At 41.5% G+C, this 22,405-nt stretch overlaps 1 protein-coding gene across 10 annotated transcripts in view; it reads right to left on the bottom strand.

Annotated features, from left to right (window-relative positions):
* nek1 (NIMA-related kinase 1) overlaps positions 1-22,405 on the bottom strand; it is a 168,244-nt gene that overhangs the window by 45,712 nt on the left and 100,127 nt on the right. For 9 of the 10 annotated variants that reach the window (XR_005942807.1, XM_041186071.1, XM_041186074.1 and 6 more), the window contains 4 exons: positions 18,897-18,980; positions 17,414-17,491; positions 6,501-6,596; positions 936-1,109 (listed from right to left, as the gene is read on the bottom strand). Coding sequence is in view for 9 of the 10 variants with exons in the window: in XM_041186071.1 (XP_041042005.1) it covers positions 936-1,109; positions 6,501-6,596; positions 17,414-17,491; positions 18,897-18,980 (432 nt within the window). In the remaining variant the exon portion in view is untranslated. The remainder of the gene's footprint in view (positions 1-935; positions 1,110-6,500; positions 6,597-17,413; positions 17,492-18,896; positions 18,981-22,405) is intronic. The other variant, XM_041186078.1, reaches the window with a different exon arrangement.

The following is a 22,405-nucleotide window of genomic DNA, read 5'->3' as shown; positions in this document are numbered from 1 at the left end:
GTGCAGAAAATCAGGGACGTGCAAGATGTTAGAACTGGATTATGGATAGGGTAAATAGTGAGAAGCTGTTCCCACTCAAGAGAACATCAAGAACTAGAGGGCATAGATTCAAATAGTCAGCAAAAGAAGTAAATTGATGCGAGGAAAGATTTTTTCACCCAGAGGGTGGCTGGAGTCCGGAACAAACTTCTTGAAAGAGTGGTGGAGGTAGGTTCGATCGAGGTACTCAAAGAGGAATTGGATTGCTACCTTAAAAGAAAGAATGAGCAAGGTTACAGGGATAAGGCAGGGGAGTGGGACTAGGTGGAATACGCTTTCAGAGAGCCACTGCAGACTCGATGGACCGAATGGCCTCCTTCTGCACTGTAAAGATACTGTGATTTAGCCGCCCAAGCCTAGCCCACCATTCACTGGGATCACGGTTCATTAAGGAAGAGGAGCAGGCGGTCATTCAGCCCACCAAGCCTACTCCAACCTAACTCCATATACCTGCATTTGTCTCATAATAGATTTAAAATTAATAACTGACCCAACATTAACTGCTATTTGGAGAAATGTGTTCCGACCTTCTACCACCCTTTGTGCGTCGCGTCATTCCATAACTTGACTCCTGAAAGGCCTGGCTCTAATTTTTAGGCTATGTTGCCTAGTTACAGATTCCCACTAGCGGAAATAGGATAGATATCAGTTAACTTTTATACCTAAAAAACTTTGATCAAAACATCAGTTAAATGTTCTGCAACTGCTTGGACAAGGCACAATGCCTCACGTGAAACATTAACTCCTTGCTTGGGGAACAGCGAAACATGTTCAGGAAGTGGAGAAATTTACCATGTGAAAAGAACAACTGGTACAATGCGCAGGTCCACCTTCGAAAAGTGGAGCCAAGCTCTTTTGAAAGGAACTCAAAAAAAAAAAAATTAAGATACACTTACAATGCCCACGTCTTTCAGTGCAGCGGTCATCGAAATAACAGGCGTGCTGGACTTGGCTGGTGACTGGGGTTTGGAAGATATGGCTGATGCTTGTCGTCCAGGGAAAGAGGATGAAGATGCAGCTGATGCCACAGGAGTAGCTGCAAATAGCTGCTTAAAACCTTTTGTTGCAAGCTGAGCAAAATTTGAGAATGGATGTGTTATTTTCACATAGAATCATAGACACATGTGGCAATAATAGGGAGCCTCTTTGAAAGAGCTATCCAATTCATGCTACTCTCCTGTTTATTGCCCATACTCCTGCAATGTTTCCCCTTCAAGTATATATTCAAATCCTTTTGAAAGTTGTTTTAAATCTGCTTCCAACACCCTTCCAGGCAATGCATTCCAGATCCTACAACAATAACTTGAAAATGACAAACTGTTTACAGAAAACATAATTTGGATCGTAATTGAACAAAATAATTAAGGCAAACAACTGTATTTCCTTCTTTAACCATAGGAACATAGGACATAGGAGCAGGAATAGGCCATTTGACCCTTCAGGCCTGCTCCACCATTCAATAGGATCATGACTGATTTGTTTGTGCCTCAACTCCACTTTCCTGTCTGTCCCCCATAACCCTCGACTCCCTTTGTCAATCAAAAATCTATCTAACTCAACATTTTAAAAATTTAATGACCCAACCACCACTGCTTTCTGGGGAAGAGAATTCTACATACTAACGACCCTCAGAAAAAATTTCTCCTCATCTCAGTCTTAAAAGGATGACCTCTTATTCTTAAACTGTGATCCCTAGTTACAAACATACGAATTAGGAGCAGGAGTAATCCACTCAGCACCTCAAGCCTGCTCCACCATTCAATCACACTATGGCTGATTTGATGGCAATCTTAACTCCACATTCATATCTACCCTTAATAACCTTTCATCCCCTTGCTTCTCAAGAATCTAACAACCACTGCCTTAAAAATATCCAAAGACTCTGCTTCTACTGCCTTTTGAAAAAGAGTTCCAAAGACTCCTGACCCTCAGAAAAACATTTTCCTCACCTCAGTCTTAAATGGGCAACACCTTATTTTTAAAACAGTGACCCATAGTTCTAGATCCCTCCACAAGAGGAAACATCCTTTCCGCATCCACCCCTCAGGATCTTATGTTTCAATTAAATCACCTCTTACTCTTCTAAACTCCAGTGGATACAAGCCTAGCCTATCCAACCTTTCCTCATAAGACAACCCTCCCATCCCTAGTCTAGTAAACTTTCTCTGAACTGATTGTAATGCATTTACACCCTTCATTAAATATGGAGACAAATATTGTACATAGTGTTCTAAATGTGGTCTCACCAATGTCCTGTATACTTGAAGTATAACCTCCCTACTTGCGTTCAATTCCCCTTGCAATAAACAATAACATTCTATTAGCTTTCCTAATTACTGGCTTACCTGCATTCTAACCGTTTGTGATTATTGCACTTGGACACCCAGATCCCTCTACATCTCAGAGCCCTGCAATCCCTTACCATTTAGATAATATCCTTCTTTTTTTAGAAAACTTTTTCCTGCCAAAATGGACAATTTCACATGATATTCCCTTTCCCAGATCTTTTCCAACTCACGTAACCTTTCTATACCCACTTTGTAGTTTTAAGACTCCCACATAAGACAAAGCATCCCCTTGGTATCCAACCAATCAAGTCCCCTCAGGATCTTTATATGTTTGAATAAACTCTCATTCTTTTAAACTCCAATGGATATCAGCCCAACCTGTTCAACCTTTCTTACATCAAGTTATTACTTTCCCTGTTGAAAAACCTTCGGCACAGTGTCTTCCAAGGTTTAAAAGTGCATTCAATACTTGATACATGACATGGATGGCTAAGCTACTGCAAATTAAAAGCCCTTATATGTCACCATAATATGTTCCACATTTCCATAACTCTTTACTTACAATACCCATCTCATGATTAAAATAGGTACAGATATTATAGTTGTTTCAGCATGAATACGGTTTCAACAACTGGCAACACCAGACTCTACCTTGCCCCCTCTTTCATCAGCCTCATGTTTTACCATAGTCTTCAACCGCCAAGCTGATACCATGCCCTGGACGTTCTTCCACTTATCAGCAAAACTGAAATTATCCTTGTCAACTCTCTCAAACTCCATATCCCTTCTCAGTACAACCTGGGAATCAGCAGACAAGGCCCCGAGCTCAGCTTTCATCCCCACATTCAATCCAGCTTTCCTTCACCTTAGTAATAATAATGCCCACCTCAATTCCAACCTTTCATCCTCTACCACTCAAACCCTAATATACATTGCTTCCCTGCAGGAATTCTCCAACGTTCTCCTTTCTAATTCAATCTTCATCAACGCCAAATCACCCAGAAAGTCGCGGGCCATATCCCAATCCCCCACTAAGGCCATCGCGGTGCTGTCCCATCACCAAATTCTGGCATCGCTGACAATAAGCTTCACGTCCTTGCCTTCAGCTCTCTACGTAGCCTCCTCCCCTTGTGTACACCGTCCAGTCTTGTCCCTGAGTACACTTTCTGTTCTACCAACACTGACTGACTTTTCAACCTTGTATTTGTGCCCCTGCCTCCTCAAACCCCCACAAACCCAATCCTCTTTCCCAGTCTCCAAGGCTTGGTACTTGCTCGCTGTCGACCATTCTGTGTTAATTGTGTATTGATTGTACTTTAATGCATGCAGGTGGTGAGCATTAACAGGGGATTCACTTGTTGTTCCTAAGTTATATTGGTATAGCACCTTTAACTGAATGAAATATCTTAAGGAGTCTCAGAGGAGCATTATAGAACTAAGTACGACACCAAGCCACATAAGGAAAAACTACGTCAGATGACGAAAAGCTTGGTCAAAGAAGTAGGTTTTAAGGAGTGACTTAAAGGAAGAAAACAAGGTAGAAAAGCAGAGAGGTACAGGGAGGGAATTCCAGAGCTTGGGGCCTAGGCAATTCAAGGTATACCTACCAATGGTATAGCTGCAATTAAAAGTGGAGATGCACAGGAGGCCAAAATTAGAGGAGCCGAGGTCTTGGGGGGGTTGTGGAGCTGGATGAGATGGCAGAGAAAGTGAGGGATAAGGCCTGAGAGGGATTTGAAACAATTATGAGAATTTTAAAATCAAGATGTTATTTGACTGGGAATCACAGTAAGCACAGGAATAATAGAAGGATTGCAGAGATAAGCCAGGGAACTACAGGCCAGTGAGTCTCACGTCAGTGGTAGGGAAACTATTGGAGAAAATTCTGAAGGAGAGAATCTATCTCCGCTTGGAGAGACAAGGTTTGGTCAGGGATAGTCAGCATGGCTTTGTCAGAGGGAGGTCATGCTTAACAAATTTTATTGAATTTTTTGAGTAGGTGACCAGGTATGTAGATGAGAGTAGTGCAGCTGATGTAGTTTATATGGATTTCAGCAAAGCCTTTGACAAGGTCCCACATGGTCCCACATGGGAGACTTGTAAAGAAGGCAAACGCACATGGGATACAGGGTAACTTGATAAGGTGGAATCAAAATTGGCTTAGTTGTAGGAGACAGAGGGTGATGACAGAAGGATGCTATAGTGATTGGAAGCCCGTGTCCAGTGGCGTACCACAGGGATCTGTGCTGGGTCCACTATTATTTGTCATTTATATAAAAGACATAGATGACTATGTGGGGGGGTAGGATTAGTAAGTTTGCGGATGACACAAAGATTGGCCAGGTGGTTAACAGTGAGGTTGAGTGTCTTGGGGTACAAGAAGATATAGATGGGATGGTCAAATAGGCAGATAAGTGGCAGATGGAATTTAACCCTGAAAAGTGTGAGGTGATACACTTTGGAAGGAGTAATTTGGCAAGGAAGTATTCAATGAACGGCACGACACCAGGAAGTTCTGAGGAACAAAGGGACCTTAGCAAGTGTGTCCATAGATCTCTGAAGGCAGAGGGGCATATTAGTGGGGTGGTGAAAAAGGCATATGGGACACTTGCCTTTATCAATCGAGGCATGGATTACAAAAGTAGGGAGGTCATGTTGGAGTTATATAGAACCTTGGTGAGACCACAGCTGGAGCACTGTGTGCAGTTCTGGTCGCCACATTATAGGAAGGATGTGATTGCACTGGAGGGGGTGCAGAGGAGATTCACCAGGATGCTGCCTGGGATGAAACATTTAAGTTATGAAGAGAGGTTAGATAGACTTTGGAGCAGAGAATACTGAGGGGCAACCTGATCGAGGTGTACAAGATTATGAGGGGCATGGACAGGGTGGGTTGGGAGCAGCTGTTCCCCTTAGTTGAAGGGACACGAGGGGACATAAGTTCAAGGTGAGGGGCAGGAGGTTTAGGGGCGGACGTGAAGAAAAACTTTTTTACCCAGAGGTCTGGAATGCACTGCCTGGGAGGGTGGTGGAGGCATCCTTTAAAAAATTCCTGGATGAGCACTTGGCATGTCATAACATTCAAGGCTATGGGCCAAGTGCTGGTAAATAGGAGTAGGTTGGTAGATCAGGTGTTTTTCACGTGTCGGTGCAGACTCGATGGGCCGAAGGGCCTCTTCTGCACTGTGTGATTCTGCAATTCTTTGAATAGGACAATGGGGCTTAATGAGAGTTAAGATATGGGCAGCAGAGTTGTGGATGACCTCAAGTTTACGGACAGGAATGTTACATGTAAGAAAACAAGGATGAATGTTTCAGCAGATGTGGTAAGACAGGGCGAAGTTACGTAGATGGAAATAGGCAGTCTTAGTGATGGCACATAGATGAGATTAGAAGCTCATCTCAGGACCAAACGTGACAGCAAGGTTATGAACAGACTGACTTAATCTTAGACTGTCACCAGGGAGAAGGATGGAGTCAGTAGCTGGGAATGGAGTTTGGAGCAGGGACTGGAAACAATAGCTTCAGATTTAGTGATATTTAATTGGAGGAAATTTCTACTCATCCAGTACTGGATGTCGGATATGCAATCTGATAATTTACCAACAGGAGAGGAGTCAACAGAGGTGGTGGTGAAGTAGAGTTGAGTGTCATCAGCAAACATGTGAAAAGTAATGCTGTGTCTTCAGATGATGTCATCGAGGGTCAGCATATGAATGAGAAATAAGAGGGGGCCAAGAGCAGACCCTTGGGGGACACCAAGGTAATGATGTAGGAGCAAAAAGGGAAGAAAAGGAACACACAAACTGTGGTTGTGGGCTTAGTGGGTGCTTGTTTGCAATGTGTACCTCTGTAAGTAAATGCTTATAAAGTGTGCAAAGGTTTGCCCCAGTTCTGTCCTTCACCACCTAACATTCTGGAATATAACATCCTGGATTCAAATATATTTTTAAAAAATCTAATGAGCATTGGCCCCGAATGCATCAATTGGACAATTATTAAGCTTTCACTAGATTAATATTTTAACAATTAATTATCATAAGCATACAACTCATTTCCACATTCTATTGTTTATCATTGAGAGAGAGAGAGTCTGGCTACAAAGCATAAATCTATTAGCAAGGATTAAAGTGACATGGCTTAGTACTTTAACTGGGACAATAAAGTGCTTACATGCTCTTCCCAAGCCTTCCTTTCTCTTTCGTAAGCCTCTCTTCTCTTTTTCTCAAGTTGTTCCTTAAGCACTGCAGCTCGTGTATTTGCTTGAGCCTATAAAACAGGTTCATAATAAAGCCATTCTGCAAAAAAAAACTTTTTTCCCTAGAAAACCTTTAATTCTGTCCCATAAAATGGTTTGATAAATGACCACCACAAATTAAAACTGCACTAAGAACAGATCTTTCTGCAAACTAAAACCCAAATTAGAAGCAGCACACTGCCCAAGTGTATGGTGGAGGCAGGATCAATCGAGGAATTATGAAGGGGATTGGATTATTATCTGAAAAGAACGAATGTGCAAAGCTACGGGAAGGCGGCAGGATTAGGTGAATTGCTCCTTCAGAGAGCCAGCAGAGACACCATGGGCTGAATGTCCTTTTTCGTTGCTGTTACCATTCTATGATTCTAATTTTGAATGGATTTAACATAATAGCTTTTCGTATTAGGAGGTGCATTTTGTATGCTCATGGGTTCCATGAGTTCATTGTGAGTTGTTCTGAACAAAAATGCAGAATGAAGCAGCATTGGAGATAAAAGCAATTCAGAAACCAAACTCCAGTGGAAACAAGGCAGTGCAGCAGATATCACCTTAAAATGAAGTTACAGCCCTCAAATCACTGCAGCACCTTATTACAACGAGCTCCATGGTTCTCTGCATTTTCAGCCCTTTCTTGTTGACAGTACCCAACATGGCAGATATCAATTGCCAATGTTGTACACTGCCAATGTTGTTGTGCCATGGTGCCCATGTGGCAGAATTAATGATCACCATTCAACATCTTCCCCCAATGATTTCAATTTAAAATTCTCATGCTCGTGTTTAAATCCCTTGTGTCTTTTGGCTTCAACTCTCCTTAAGTCTGTTACTTTATCTAGCCCCACAACTCCCTTCAAACTCTGCTTGTCTAATGCTGCCCAACTGCGCACGTGAACCTTTCTTCACCTCACCACCATAGGCAGTGTCATCAGCACATGGTCTGCAATTTCCAGCTTCTCCACCTAGTTCTCACCCTGCAGAATGTGAATAAGGTTAGAAGATTATTCTGGTAGCTAGATGCAGAGGTGTAGTAAAGGGCTCCCATAGACCACAAACCAGTTGTGCCAAATAGCCCGTTTCTGAGTTGAAAATTTGATGTAATTCTTTCAAAGGCACAAAGTACTTATCAGCACAAGGATCATCTTTAATTAGGGATACTTTTCACTCCCATAGAAATCACTCGAGCAGTCACACAGGAAATATTCCAAGAAGACATAAACTGCGTAGCAATCTTAGAGAAAATCATAAACATTATTTGGTGTGTAGGCCAGGTATAAGCCACTACCAAAGCCAACGTTTTTTTTGACTGGTGGTAAGTATGACTGGAGGTTCCTCAGGGGTCGGAATAAGGACCACTGCTTTTCTTATTAGATATACATATGACCTGGATTTGTAGATAGGAAGTACAATTTCAAAGTTCACAGATGATTCAAAACTTGAAAATTAAGTAATAAGTAGGATAGTAGAAGTCTTCAGGATAAAAACAGGTTGGTGAAATAGGCATACACTTGGCCATTAAAAGATAAAGTGCGAAGTTAAGTGTGAAGTGATGCACTTTGGTCGGAACAACAGAGAGGCAGTTTAATCTGAATGGTATCATTTTGAGAGGTGTTTAAGAGCAGATGAATCTAGGGTGCATTAGTGACAAATCTTTGAAGGTGACAGGGCAAGTTGGGAAGGCAGTTAAGAAAGTGCAAGAGATACTTGGCTTCATTAGTAGGCATATTGAAAAAAAAATAAGGAATCATACAAGTTTATCATATCATCCTCTTCCAACGTTTTACCACCATCATCCACCTGCATGGATCGTTGCCAGAGAATGTCACCTGTGTTAGGAAATAGAGATAGTTTAAGTAAGTTGTATTTGTATGTGTTAGGAATGAGTTTTAGCTTTAAAGTTTAAGTCTGATTTGTATTTCTGTATCCATTTGTTAAGAAAAGGTCAAATTGAGCTTTAGTTTTACTTTCAAAAGGTGCTTGTGTTTCTGATGAGCGTATGACTTAAGAAGTTAAGCAAACACAAGAATAGAGTTGGGCTGTTGCCTAGCAACAGGCTCCATCGAGGCAGGTCTCTCCCATAGACACATAGATAAACTAAAGAAACAGCAGTTTTAAGTTCAGTTTGGAGCCAAGATCCCAGAGAGACTGGACTCTGGGAGAGGAGGCTGCAGATTTCCCAAAAGAACCAAAAGATCCCAAGACCAACGGAGTGAGACAGAAACAGGGGAAAGTTCCAAGCAGACCTTCTAGTCAAAGGATAGACAGGAACCTGGAAAAGGTCCTGTTAAGTGAAGTTAAGAGTGACGGGCTGAGAGAAAGGCTCCAAGACTCGGATTTAAAGAGACAAAAGCAGCAGAAAGCAGATCTTAAGCAAGAGCAGCTTGCAAGAGGGAAGAAGGTCCAAAGAGACAACTGAAGGTCTGTAACTCTTTGCTATGGGCATATGAAGCAGTGGTACTGTTGATGGCGGTGTCAGTGAGAGATAGTGCGTGGAAGATAGCTTGAATGTATGCGGTGAACCAGGGAAGAGGGACATCGGAAGGAGAAATGAAACTCTGGAGGTGGACCCTTGTGGAAGGCGTCCGAGAGAAAGCATCAGCTTGGGAGGAGATTCCAAGGCGAGGCCTTGGAGAGTGGAGGTTGGAAACCCTCGTGTGAAAGACAGAGTTTCGTGAGACTGGTTGTCGTAAAAATGTCCTTTAGGGAAGGAAATCTGCTGTCTTTACCTGGTTTGGCCTACATGTGAATCCAGACCCACAGCAATATGGTTGAATCTTAAATGCCCTCTGAACAAGGGCAGTTAGGGATGGGTAATAAATGCCATCATCTCATGAACAAATAAAAAACACGCTGCCTTTCAGTTACATTAATTGAAAATATGTCAGTTTCCACATGTTTGCTGGTAATACCAAGCTTCACCTCTCTGCAACACCTCTGCAGTCTTCAAATTGTCGCTTGGTAGTACAAAAATTGAGTATTACTGAAAAGAGGCATGCTGTCGAAGCTTTTCGTCTTGCATTCATCAGGACAGTTCACAAGAATCTCAATAGTGAACGGAACAACAATCTATACTCCATGAGAAGAGTGTGCTGAGTGGTTGGCGAGTGGACTCTAATTGCTGGAGAAGAGTCACACAGTCTTGAAATGTTAACTCTCTTTCTCTCCACACAGATGCTATCAGAGCTGAGTTTTCTAGCATTTCCTGTTTTATTTCAAATTTACAGCATCTGCAGTATTTTGCTTTTATTTTAGTAAAAATTGTTGTTCCCCTCTACCATTGGTATTCTTGGAATGCAAGACAAAAAGCTTCGATAGCACATCTGTTTTTTCAGAAATGTCTTGAAACTGTTACACTATTTGTCGGACAGTCCTTATTAGACCAGTAGAGATTTCCTTTAATTAAAAGGTGGGAAGACCGAAGCTACTGTCTTTGGCCCCTGTTATAAATTGTATCCCCACCAATTCTACTATACCAGGGCTGTTCAACCCTTTTGCATGAGGGGCCAACATTTTCAATTTTTATTCATCTAAGGGGCCTATGAACAAATTTCGGCGAGGTAAGGTTTGGCACACTAAACATGAATTTTTTTTAAAAATCAATGTCAAAGCAAAATATTGATAATTTTAAAAAAGGAGTAATAAATAAAAATGACCATTAGAAAATGCCAAGCGGCAGAGCTAACCAATAAAACCTTTTTTGCCTTTTCACTTAAGAAGCAGAGCTAGAAAGACAGTCTGGGCCCCAAGTCCTGGTTAGCAAGGAAGGCGTGGGGACCATAGCCAAGTGAAAGAGTTGGTGTAACTAACACCAACCACAAGTTCATCTCTGGTGACACAAACTCCAAGCTGGCCTCAGCAGGATTCATACAAAAGCGGGGGTCGGAAACACACTGCCCTTCAGCCTGGGTTGCACTCTTCTCCTGGCCTGCTTTGACATAGGTTTTCAGTGAGGGGGTGGGAGGAGTGGGGGTGCGCGTGCGTATGTCTGACTCACTCATTCGCTCATGCACAGACTCAGACCCCCAAGATGAGTGACCAACCACATATCGTGCTTTACTAAGACCAGCTGTTTGCACCTCCATAACATTGCCTGTCTCCAACCCTGCCTCAGCTCATCTACTGCTGAAATATTCATCTATGCCCTTATCATCTTGGGACTTGACTATGCTAACAGATTCCTGGCTGGCTTCCCAGTCTTCCAACCATAAACTTGAGGTCATCTAAAACTCTGTCTGAGCTTGCATCAAGTCCCGTTCACCTATCGCCCTGTGCTCACTGACCTACATTGGCTCATGGTTAAGCAATGCCCTGATTTTAAAATTCTCATCCATGTTCCCAAATCCTTCAGTGGCTTTGCCCCTCTCTCATTTTTGCAAACTCCTCTGACTCACAGCCCCAAGATAGCTATGCTCCTCAAATTCTGACCTCTTGAGCATCCCTGATTTGAATGATTCCACCACTGTTGGTCGTGCCCTCAACTGCTGAGGCCCTAATCTCTGGAATTCTCCTTGCGCATTTCTTCCCTCATTTAGGACGCTCCTTAAAATCTACTACCTTGATCAAGCTTTTGGTCATCTGCTCCAACAATGCCTTATATGACTATCCAATTGTGATTAACACACAAAATGCCTTGGAACATTTTATTGCATTACGGCTCTATATAAATACAAGCTGCCATAAACAGTGACAAATCACTTGTTAGGCCCACCTGGAGTCTTGTGTACAATTCTGGACCTCTCAGTTAGTCACGTGAACAGAATGAAGATGCTGGGATTGTTTTCCTCAGAGCAGAGAAAGTGAAAAGGAGGCCTAATGGGGTATTCAAAATTAGAAGGGGTTTCTGAATCGAAAAAAAAATTACTCGAATCGTAAATTTAAAATACCATTGATCATGGCGTAAAAGTCAATCTGGTGTAAAAGACGACCCCATGTTTCTGACCCCAAAAATCATGCACTCAGCCGACAAGTTGACCGCCCACCTTTTAGCCACAAAATGCTATACTCGCATTGGTGGTCAGCCTCAATCTTTTGCCCCACCAATGGTTGTTTCATTTACCTTTTAACTGGGCACCATGGATTGAGCAGATGATACAGGCTGTGTTGAGAAGGTGTGTGAGAGTTCAAAACATACACACACAGAGCAGACCCCACGGGGTGAGTGACGAAGAAAACTGAAATCTTCCAACAAAACAAAAAGATACAAAACTGATTTCAAGCTAAGAGTAATAACATTTGCTAACTCATCAAATTGCAGCAGCAAAGGAATTTGGTATTCTTGAAATATTGCTGAGAAAATGGAGGAAGAAGGAATCCACTCTGAGGAAGATGCTCAAGACCAAATGCGCCACCAGAACAGGGACCAGTCACTGGCCTGATCTTGAGAAGCATGCATTGGAATAGGTCCTCGAAAATCATCAGAATGGTTGCATTGTCATCAAAATGCAATACGCATATACGCACTAAAGTGGGCCAAATCAAACCTCGAGTCCAGCAAAAGCTTCAGAGCAATGGCTAGTTGGTGTAACCACTTTATGAAATGAAAATGTCTAGTGTTGCAGCAAAAGATCAAGATTGCTCAGAGATCAGCAAAAGATATTGATGCCAAAACTACCAGTTTCCAGTGATTCATCACCAGACAGCAGCAAAAACATGATATTATATCACATCAGCAACATGGATGAAACACCCATGAATTTCGATATGCCCAGCAATGGAACTCTGGAGTGGAAATGTTCAAAAATTGTTCCAGTGAAAACCACAGGATGAGAAAGACAAAATTTGTGGTGGTACTAGCATGTATGGCTGACAGGAATGAAATTAAAGCATGTGGTAATTTTCAAACATAAAACTATGCTGAAAATCAAGTTCCCTGAAGGACTTTTTGTGCATGTTCATGACAACTGTTGGATGAAATGAAGTTGTGTGTGGAATAGCATCCAGGTAGCCTACGGAAAGAACGCAGCTTATGAGTGTGGGACATGTTAGATCACATACAACCAATGAGTTCATGAGATCTGCAAACAAATAACATTCAAATTGTAAAAATACCAGGGGGATCTAATGTTCATAGTTCAACCTTTGGATGTGTGCTTCAACAAGTCATTCAAGGATCACGTAAGCATCGAATGGAATAGGTGGATGGAGAAGAAACCTTCACAAAGAGTGGAGATATGCATGCTATTCCGCTTGATGTTTTGTGTGGTTTCATCTTCAAATTGTGGGATGTTGTTGGTGCACAAACGATCACCAGATTGTTAAAAAAAATGCTGAAAATCCAATTCTATGGACAGAGAGGGAGATGATTTATTGTGGAGGAATGATTCGAAAACCAAAAGCGCCACCTCTGATTCAGAGTTGGATCCTTATGATGATGCCACAGTCAAAGTGATTCAGAATGAATTTAAAGAACTCTTTGCATTTATGTTGAAGACAATGAATTAGAAGGGTTTTAAAATTATTTCATTGTGGTGAAATATAGCTTTGTAAAATTAATTTATTCAATAAACTGTGCCACATTAATAGGAATTACCAATGCTTTTCTTTTACATTTCAAAATGGTGAACACCCACAAGATATGTTCACGTTTTATACACAGCATAAGTCAACCCCCACGTTTGGAACGATTTTGAGGCTTCAAAGGTCGGCTTATACATGACACTATGGCAAAACAAAGTTTCAAAAACACACAGCAATCTAGACAGCATCTGATAGAGAAAAGACAGATTAATATTTTGGACAAGTTTTGAGATTCTAATGAAAGGGTTCACCCAGTATGTTAATTTGTTACTCTCTGAGCAGATGCTGACCAATCCTGTCGGTATAAGACCATAAGAGCAAAAGTAGGCCATTCGAGTCTGCTCCACCATTCAATGAGATCATGGCTGATTTGATAATCCTCAACTTCACTTTCCTGCCTTTTCCCATAACCCTAGATTCCCTTACTGATTAAAAATCTGTCTATCTCAGCCTTGAATATACTTAACGACCCAGCCTCTCCAGCCCTCTGCGATAAAGAATTCCACAGATATACTGTCCTCAGAAGAAATTCCTCCTCATCTCTGCCTTAAATAGGCGACCCCTTACTTTGAGATTATGCCCTCTGGTCCTAGACCCTCCCCACAAGGGGAAACAACTCTTAGTATCTACCCTGTCAAGCCCCCTAAGAATCTTATATGTTTCAATAAGGTTGCCTCTCATTCTTCTAAATTCCAATGAGTACAAGCCCAACCTACTCAACCTCCTCTCATAAAAAAATCCCTCCAAACCCAGGATCAACCTCGTGAACCTTTTATGGACTGCCTCCAATGCCAGTATATCTTTCCTTAGATAAGGGGACCAAAACTGTTCACAGTGTTCTAGGTGCGGGCTAACCAGTGCCCTGTATAGTTTTAGCCAGACTTCACTATTTTTATACTCCATTCTCTTTGAAATAAAGGCCAACATTCCATTTACTTTCCCCATTACTTGTTGAACTTGTATGTTAGCTTTTTGTGATTCATGCACGAGGACCCCCAAATCCTTCTGTAGCTTTCTGCAATCTTGCTCCTTTTAAATAACGTTCAGTTCTTAAAACTTATTCTGAACCAGTCTTACTCATGCCAAAACTTTCGACTCACTTGATTAAAGATAATTCTATCTCCCACAAATGGAGTTACATTTCTGTGAAGATACTTAAACACAAGGGGCAGAATTTTGCCCTTGGTGGACAGGCAGACCCCACCAGCCAGGCGGCGGGCGGGCAACTGACCCCTGCCACCAAAACACGGCCCGCTGCCATTTTGAGTGGGCGGGCCAATTAAGGCCCGTCCAGCGGGCTGCCTGACAGGAAGCGCTATGTGCTTCCTGTGCAGGAGGGGGTGATTCCCCAACTGTCAAAGTGCGCTCTTTCACACATGCGCGTGAAAGGGCGCACTGCTCCCTGAGACTAAGTGCTGTCTCAGGGAGATTAGTGACAGTCTAAAAAAAAATTTTAAAATAGAAAAATAAAAAAATTAACATGTCCCCCTCATGTGACAATGTTACAGAGGTGGGACGTGTTAATAAGAGGCACAGAAACTTTATTAAAGTTTTTAAAAACGGACATGAAACCTCATCCCGCCGGTGGATGAGGTTTCATGTTTTTTCAGAAACCTGCTGGGGCTCCTGGCCTGCCCGCCAGCCTTAAGGTTTTTAATCAATTGGCCATTGACAGATTGGCGGGCGGACAGCTGATTTTGCTGTCCGCCCGCCTTCCTAAAGATTTAAATGGACCGGGATGACGTCGGGGACTCCCACTGATGTCATCCCGCGTTGGCGGGCGGGCCCCACCCCCACCCCCAACTCGCCGACAGGAAAATTCTGGCCAGGAATTTTAAAATGGTTTCATTTCAGATTCAAGAATTTTTAAGAAGTTGCTTCGACCTTTTCTTTTGTTAACTCCAGAATGAGAACATTCCTATGGCACTATTATCTCCAACAATGGACCATGGTTAGAGAGGGAAAGGGGATTCGGCAGAGAATTCCAGAGCATGAACCAAGGCGGCTCTGGAAAATCTCCAAGTATTAGTTGAGTAAAAGGTACTTAATCACTTTTGAGTGATGAAGGAAACTCACTTCCACAAAGTAGTTTAGCTTTCACTGATTTTGCAAACAATAAAAGGAAACTATTTCTCAATCTTAGCTGATCTGTCAAGTTACCTTCCTACAGGGAGTTATGAGAATAGACATGGAATTCTTGCACACAACTTAACGGTTTGTTGGGGAGCTACATTTACAAAGGCTCGGGAATAGGCTGCCTGCCTGCTCTCGCACAATATCGGATGCAAGCAACAATTGAATAAATGACTGGATAAGAATAAAAAATGCTTGAAAAAGTCAGCAGGTCAGGCAGCATCTGTAGAGAGGAACAGAGCTAACGTTTCAGGTTGATGACTTTTCATCAGAACTGAAGAAAGAAATACAAGAGTTTTTAAGCTAGTGGAAGTGACCAGTGGAGGGTAGCAGGAAGGACAAAGGAGACGGGTCTGTTAAATGCTGGAATGGAGGCCAGGGGAGATTAAATAACAAAATATTTCATGATGCAAAGCCAAACACAGTCGTAATGGATATAGTAAAGAAACAAACATTGTTTCCAAATGAGGCATAAATGACTACATAAAACCATTTGAATGCAACAAGGCCTAAAGAAAGAAACAAGATCAAAACAGCAAAACGAGAAACAAAACACACATAGAACAAGATGGAGGCAGAGGTTATCATCTTAAGTTGTTGAACTCAACTTCAAGTCCAAAAGGCTGTAGAGTGCCGAGTCAAAAATGACTGGATAATATGATTTTGGTTGATATTGGTTGAGGGAATAACGTTGGCCAGGAGACCCATGGAACTTTCTGCTCTGCTTAAAATAGTGGCATGGGATCTTTTAACAATTACCTAAATGGGCAGATGGGCCAACAGTTTAAAACTCTCAGAGGAAATGGTAGTTTTTTTTTTACTGCAGCTCTGCAAAAATAGCTCAAATATTGATTGGGATAATGTTAGAGTAACTGCAAAGGAGGAATTTCTGAAGTGCGTTCAGGAGAACTTCCTTGACCAGTATTTTCTCAGTCCAACTAGAAAGGAGGCATTAACAAAGCTGGTGCTACGGAATACGATGGGTTAAGTGGACCAAGTGTCCAAGGGAGAACACTTGGGTAAGAAGGATCATTGCATCATAAAAGTTTAGATTAACAATGGGGAAAAGCAAGGAACTATCTAACGCAAAACTCCAAAATTACCTTCACGCCCACAACCTCTATCATCTAGAAGGACAAGGGCAGCAAATGCAAGGGAACACCACCACCTGCAAGTTCTCCTCCAAGCCACTCACCATCGTGACTGGGAAATATATCGCCTTTCCCTCACTGTCACTGGGTCAAAGTCCTGGAACTCCCTTCCTAACAACACAGTGGGTATTCCTACAGCACATGGACTGCAGCAGTTCAAGAAGGTAGCTCACCACCACCTTCTCAAGGGCAATTAGGAATGAGCAATAAATGTTGGCCTAGCCAGCAATGCCTACATCCCATGAATGTATATATTAAAAAAATTCAAAGTGATGATCAGAAATTGAGACAAGGCAAAATGGAACCAATGACAGGAAAAATTAATGGCACAATCGGTGACCTTTAAAGAAGAGATGTTTCCAGCACAGATTGGTATATTCCAATAAGGGAAAAAGTTAAGGGAAACAAAGCCAGGCCTCCTTCAATGATGAGGTAGGTAGGGAACATCAAGAAACATTAAAAAAAAATGTATGATTTACAGGGTGACCAACTGTCTGGATTTTCTGGGACAGTCCCATAATTAGGCCTTTCGGCCCAGGTCAGGCCTTCCTTGGCCGTGTTTTCTCCCGGATCTCATCTTTTGTAGGAGAGGGTCTCTGCACATGTGTCAGTCCCGGCACATTCTTCCTTCATTTCTGTGCATGCGCCTGGACCTGTGTTCTTCCCCTCTCCCCAATATTACTGGCTCGCTAGTATTCTTAAATTTTTCACCAGGAATAGGTCACCCAATCGGTGCATGTCTGGTGAATTCCTCAAGTGAGAATGAGGCCAAATACAATAAGTTGAGAGAGGCAACCATGACTGACAAAGAGAAAATACGAGAATAGGATGGCAGTTAATATTAAGGGAATCCGAAAATCTTCTAAAATAGAGCTTCTATATGAGGCATGTTGGTTTTGGAAGCCCTTATGTAATGTGGAGAACAGAAAAAAGGACTTGCTCCTGGGTCAGCCACAACGTTTTTACTGGTTGTCAAAAAAAAAAGCTCATGTTTTACAGACACTGCTTCCAAAGAAGCTGTTAAAACTTACCTTAAGTGCCTCAATTTTCTTGCGCTTTAGTTCAGTCTCATCACTAGATTCCTGCCCATCTGAACCATCGCTGTCACACTAAAGAATGATAGGGACAAAATGAGTACACAACTGCAACAACTCTTAAAACATTTACTGATTTTGATTACGTTAATAAAAGCTTATTGATTGGTGTTGCACATCCTATTAATACTGCAAGTAATGGACATGGTCTACAAGCATAAATACTTCCAATTCACACACCTTTTGGTTTAATGGCAAACAACAACATAGCATCTTCAACACTATAAAACATACCAAGCCCATATCACAGGAGTAGTATCACACATAATCCAGAACTGAGTTACATAAGGGGCAGGGGGTTGGGGGAGAAGATTAGGGCAGGTGACCAAAAGTTTAGTCTACGAGTTGAGGTTTGAAAAGCATCAAAGAGGAGGGAAAGATAGAGCTGCAGAGACATTTAAGGAGGGAATTCCAGAGCTCAGTGACATAGCTGAAGGCACGGCCACCAATTATGACCGCTAAAAGAATAGCGTTACAACTATTTTCCTTGAGCCACTTTAAAATGAACAGTGTTCAGTGGTTTTGGTCAGTGCTGACAGAGAAGTAGATGCCTGGCCTTGTAGTAAAGAAGTTGTTTAACAATGAAAGCTTATTTGGCTTATGAAACTAAATGATAAGTGTGCTATTTTCAGAGCGCTGCTACAGTGACTGGTGCAGTGTCCATTGAAAGTGCAAAAGTGGAAGAGGGCAGGCTAGCATCACTCCAATATTTCTGGATGTGATTGGGGGCACAGCCCTATGATTTTGAGAAAGGAGAATTGAGGACAGTGAATCAAGTTTGCCAACACTGAAGGTGGTTTCAAATTGGGTAGCAGTGTTTTACAGTTATTCCAACAAACCCCTCTTAAATGGTATGCCACCATTAAAAGCGAATGGCACAAAGTGTGCCCACAGCCACAAGGAACCTACTGACAGAAAAGGGACATGTGGTTTAGTTATAATCTGATGAATAATAGACTTTGTGCTGAAGCATCTAAATAACGCACTATGGTAGACGAGGATAAGTTTAATTCTCACATGCTAAGTTGCCAACCTTTGCCTCACTAAGCAAAAGCCTGTGCACAGGAGAGATTACAGCAAGGGAAAATATAATTGACATGGTCAACAACCAACTCAACATTCAGTAAGGGCTTGGAAAGGAGGAGCCCCTTTGATCTTTAGGTGATTCAGGGAAATACACACCCTCGCTGCCCCAAAAAAATAGATATACAGAGTGGTCAAACCTTTCCAATGAATCACTTCAATAGCTTCTTATGCTATTCATTTGCAAGAATTATCATCCCATTTAATAACTAAAACCCTTTCCAGATTTATAATTTCCAAAATCAAAATGATTGTCAGGGAAGAAAATGATCTATTGAGGCCATTATAGACAGCAACTGAAATAGGAACATCCAATAAGTAGAGACTAAGGGCATACCTTTTCTCCTCTAAGTTTCGCTTTAATTTCTTGTCTTTCATTAAAATTCTGAAGCCGTATTTGTCGGAGTCTTGCCAAGTACTCCTAATGAAATAAATATATATTACACCAAAGCCCAAGTTTCTGGGTCTTCAAAAACAACGATACTCTACTTCTGGACTGCTTAAGTGTTTTGTTCTATCATGGCAATATAAAGGCAGAATGGGATCATTACAAAGTTTCTATAAAGTAACACAAAAGTACATTCTTTGTGATTACTGCTCAAATACGTGGTTTGCTTTTGTGTTTTCCATTCCTCTAGCCAACAAGGACCACTTAGGTTCACCACATTTTCCTACAACTGATGCAAGTGAATAGGTAACAGGTCCCACTGTAATTTGCAATGATCAGTGTGCTCCTCATTCAGCCATTACCCCAGTCACCTGTAGCGGGAACAAGTGGCAAAAAAAAAAAAGGTTTTACCCCACTGTTACAAAGGGACTGGATTGCCATAAATTGAGAATCCACAGTGTACAATCCAATTGAGAGCCAGCAAAAGCACTCTATTGCATCTGACCAATAGACATATGCATCGAGCAACATCAGGACTTAAAACCAGTATAGGGAGGTATGCCTCTTCTCCATCTGGGCATCAGAGGAAAGATAAATGCAAAATACTGAAGATACTGGAGATCTGAAATAAAAACAAAGTGCTCGAAAAACTCAGCAGGTCTGGCAGCATCTGTGGAGAGAGAGAGAAACAATTAACATTTAGAGTCCAATATGACTTTTCTTCCAAAGATGAGCAGCAGGTCTTCTTCCAAAGATGAGTCATATTGGACTTGAAACATTAACTTTGTTTCTCTCTCCACAGATGCTGCTAGACCTGAATTTTTTCAGCACTTGTTTTTATTTAAGACATCAGACCTTCTACAGTCGAATTATGCATGCTGTTATATCGATTAAAGTGTAGGTAAATATGCATATTAAAGTTTCAATCCAGTATAATTTGACCTGCAGAGCAACGATACTTAAAAGCCTTTAAGAAAAAGGTAGTATCTTCTATATCAGAGTAACTTACAAAAAGTGATAATTAGGTTTTCATTTATGCATTCATGCAACAGTGTAAATTAAGAAATCTCCACTGATACCTCTGATTCCACTTATACAAATTAAAGCATTTGATGGAATTCTATATACATTATCCTTTTCTTTTTTTACAGTTGCATTAGCATTCAAAGGACTTAAAGTAATTTTGATTTAACCAACTTAGGAACAGGAAGAAAGATATTAAAGAAAGAAACCACAGTTACATCAAACCAGCAGTGAAAAAAAAGTGTAATCAGGCAAGTATCACTAAATCACAATACATCAATGCAAAGTCAGAGGCACTCTACTTTTATTTTTTAGGTAAAAAGAAAAACAAGATATTTGCTTAGCAGGAGTACCAAGGTAAGAAGATAAAAAGCAATGTTTTAAAATAACTCAGGGCAGATAGCAAAATTGAAAATAAAAGCAAAAAGATCTTTTTATTAATAAAGAACTTAATTTGACTAGTCAGCCAAATCTCTATGATCACACATTGATAGATTTTGCAGCAAAGGGAGTAGGCCATCTGGCCAATAACACATTTGCCAAATTTGTCTTTCTAACCCCATTGCTCTCCATATCTCTCAATACTCTTAATTCCCAAGTAATTATCTACATTCCTTTTGAACACCAACTGATTCTGCATCAATGGCATCTCATGCTGGTGTTCTCCGCATTCTTACAAATCTGCACTTGAAGTTTTGCTGAATTCACATTTCACCAGCTTTGTATAAATTCTAAGATTATATTCCTTTGTTCTGACCTCCACACAGCCATTAGAAAGAAGTCATTCTGCATCTGTTCTGCTGCCGAAGCCTTTGATTATTTAAAAAACTTTGATCAGATATCCCCTTCGCTCCCTCATCTCCAGGGAACATAGCCCAAATTTTCACATAAGGTCTGATCAACACTCTTGTGCAGCCAGTTTAACTTCCTTGATTTTATATATTCTGTAGCTCAATCAATCTCAGCACCCAAATAGTCTTTTGATAGCTTTTTGCATCTGTAAATCTAGTTTATAACGATTTAAGTACATGGGCCATTAAGGCCTTTGGTGCATCTATCCCGACAGGCTCTCAGTGCTTCCCAGGTAGCCTTTATTCTCATTTCCCAACCTTGCATTCAAAACATATCAGCTCACACTCGTGTTGAACTGGAGTCATTTTGGCCACTCTCTCAATCCTACCAATATCTTACTGCAATTTTTTGTTTGCTTTGTTCACTTTGCTTACTTCTGAGCTTAAAATTTTTTGGGAGTGGAGGACCGGTATATCAGTTAAAGTAAAAAGTGGAGAGTCCAGCAACGATCACTGAGTGCTATTACCTCTCTGTATCAATCTCAGAATGTCTCTTTAATCCCGGTTCTCCACTCTCTTGCTCTTAACCAATTTCCTATCCTTAGTATCAGGGTTCTCTCTGACTCCATACAACTCTCCCTCGATTATAACCTCATGTGGAAACTCACAAAGTACCTCATAACATATATGCTGCCACAATCGAAGTGACTGAAATGTCACATTTCATAAGCTATTAAAATTCAATAGGTTTCATTTAATAAGTTTGATTGGAAACAGATAATTCACAAAAGTGCAATAAACTGTTGAATTTCCTCCCCAAAATTCTGTATAAGCACACCTCAGCATCAGTTGGGTTTTTTTTATATTTGTTCTCTTTACATGCTAACGTTGGCACGACAGTATCCATTACACACATCTAGCTGCCCTAAGAACAAGACCAGGCCTGACAAGAATAAAGAGGCCAAAAACTTGTGAAGAAACCTGCAAGACTGGGTACCTGGAAGCCCAGCCAATTTTAATGGCAGAGTCTCATGAACATATTATGGCCCCACTTTCTGCCTGGCAGCTGGTCAAATGGATAGCTCAGCCAGCAGCGAGGGGGTACGCCAATAACAGGAGACTGCAGCCAAGGATCCTTGCTGGATGTTCTCCAGAAGTGATTAGGGTGGGGGGTGAAGGGGAGATGATCAGCAACGGGGAGCTCTGGCGGCTCTGGCAAGAAAGCTCCCACCAACAATCAGGGATTTGGGAGTGAGGATGGCTGGAGCTTGGGAATGTGAGAAACGAAAGGTTTTCTCTATGTGTCTGAGGAGAGCACTTGAGTTTGTCCAGACCCACCAGGAGTGCTAAAAAAGAGCCACTTACACATAGCCGTTTTATAGTACAGTACTTGAGTATTGCTGAAAAAAGACAAGTCGTCAATTCGTCCTCACGGTTCACTGCATCCACGTATTTGTGGGCTGCGAAGACACACAAAAGTGAGGTCCCTTTACGCCCTACCTTTTCTATGACCAGTTCTGCACAAATTGAATTGGCCAAATGGTTGAGAGAGTTGCTACAGCCAGTTCTGAGCAAATTTTCCACATACACAGTGAGGGATTCCTTCAAATTTGCTAAGACCATACAGCAATTGCATTATCAATA

This window comes from Carcharodon carcharias, chromosome 4 (assembly GCF_017639515.1).
Source record: "Carcharodon carcharias isolate sCarCar2 chromosome 4, sCarCar2.pri, whole genome shotgun sequence".
NCBI classification, from domain to species: Eukaryota; Metazoa; Chordata; class Chondrichthyes; order Lamniformes; family Lamnidae; genus Carcharodon; species Carcharodon carcharias.
Note: the sequence above shows the minus strand (reverse complement) of the source record. Positions and strands in the feature narration are given on the sequence as shown.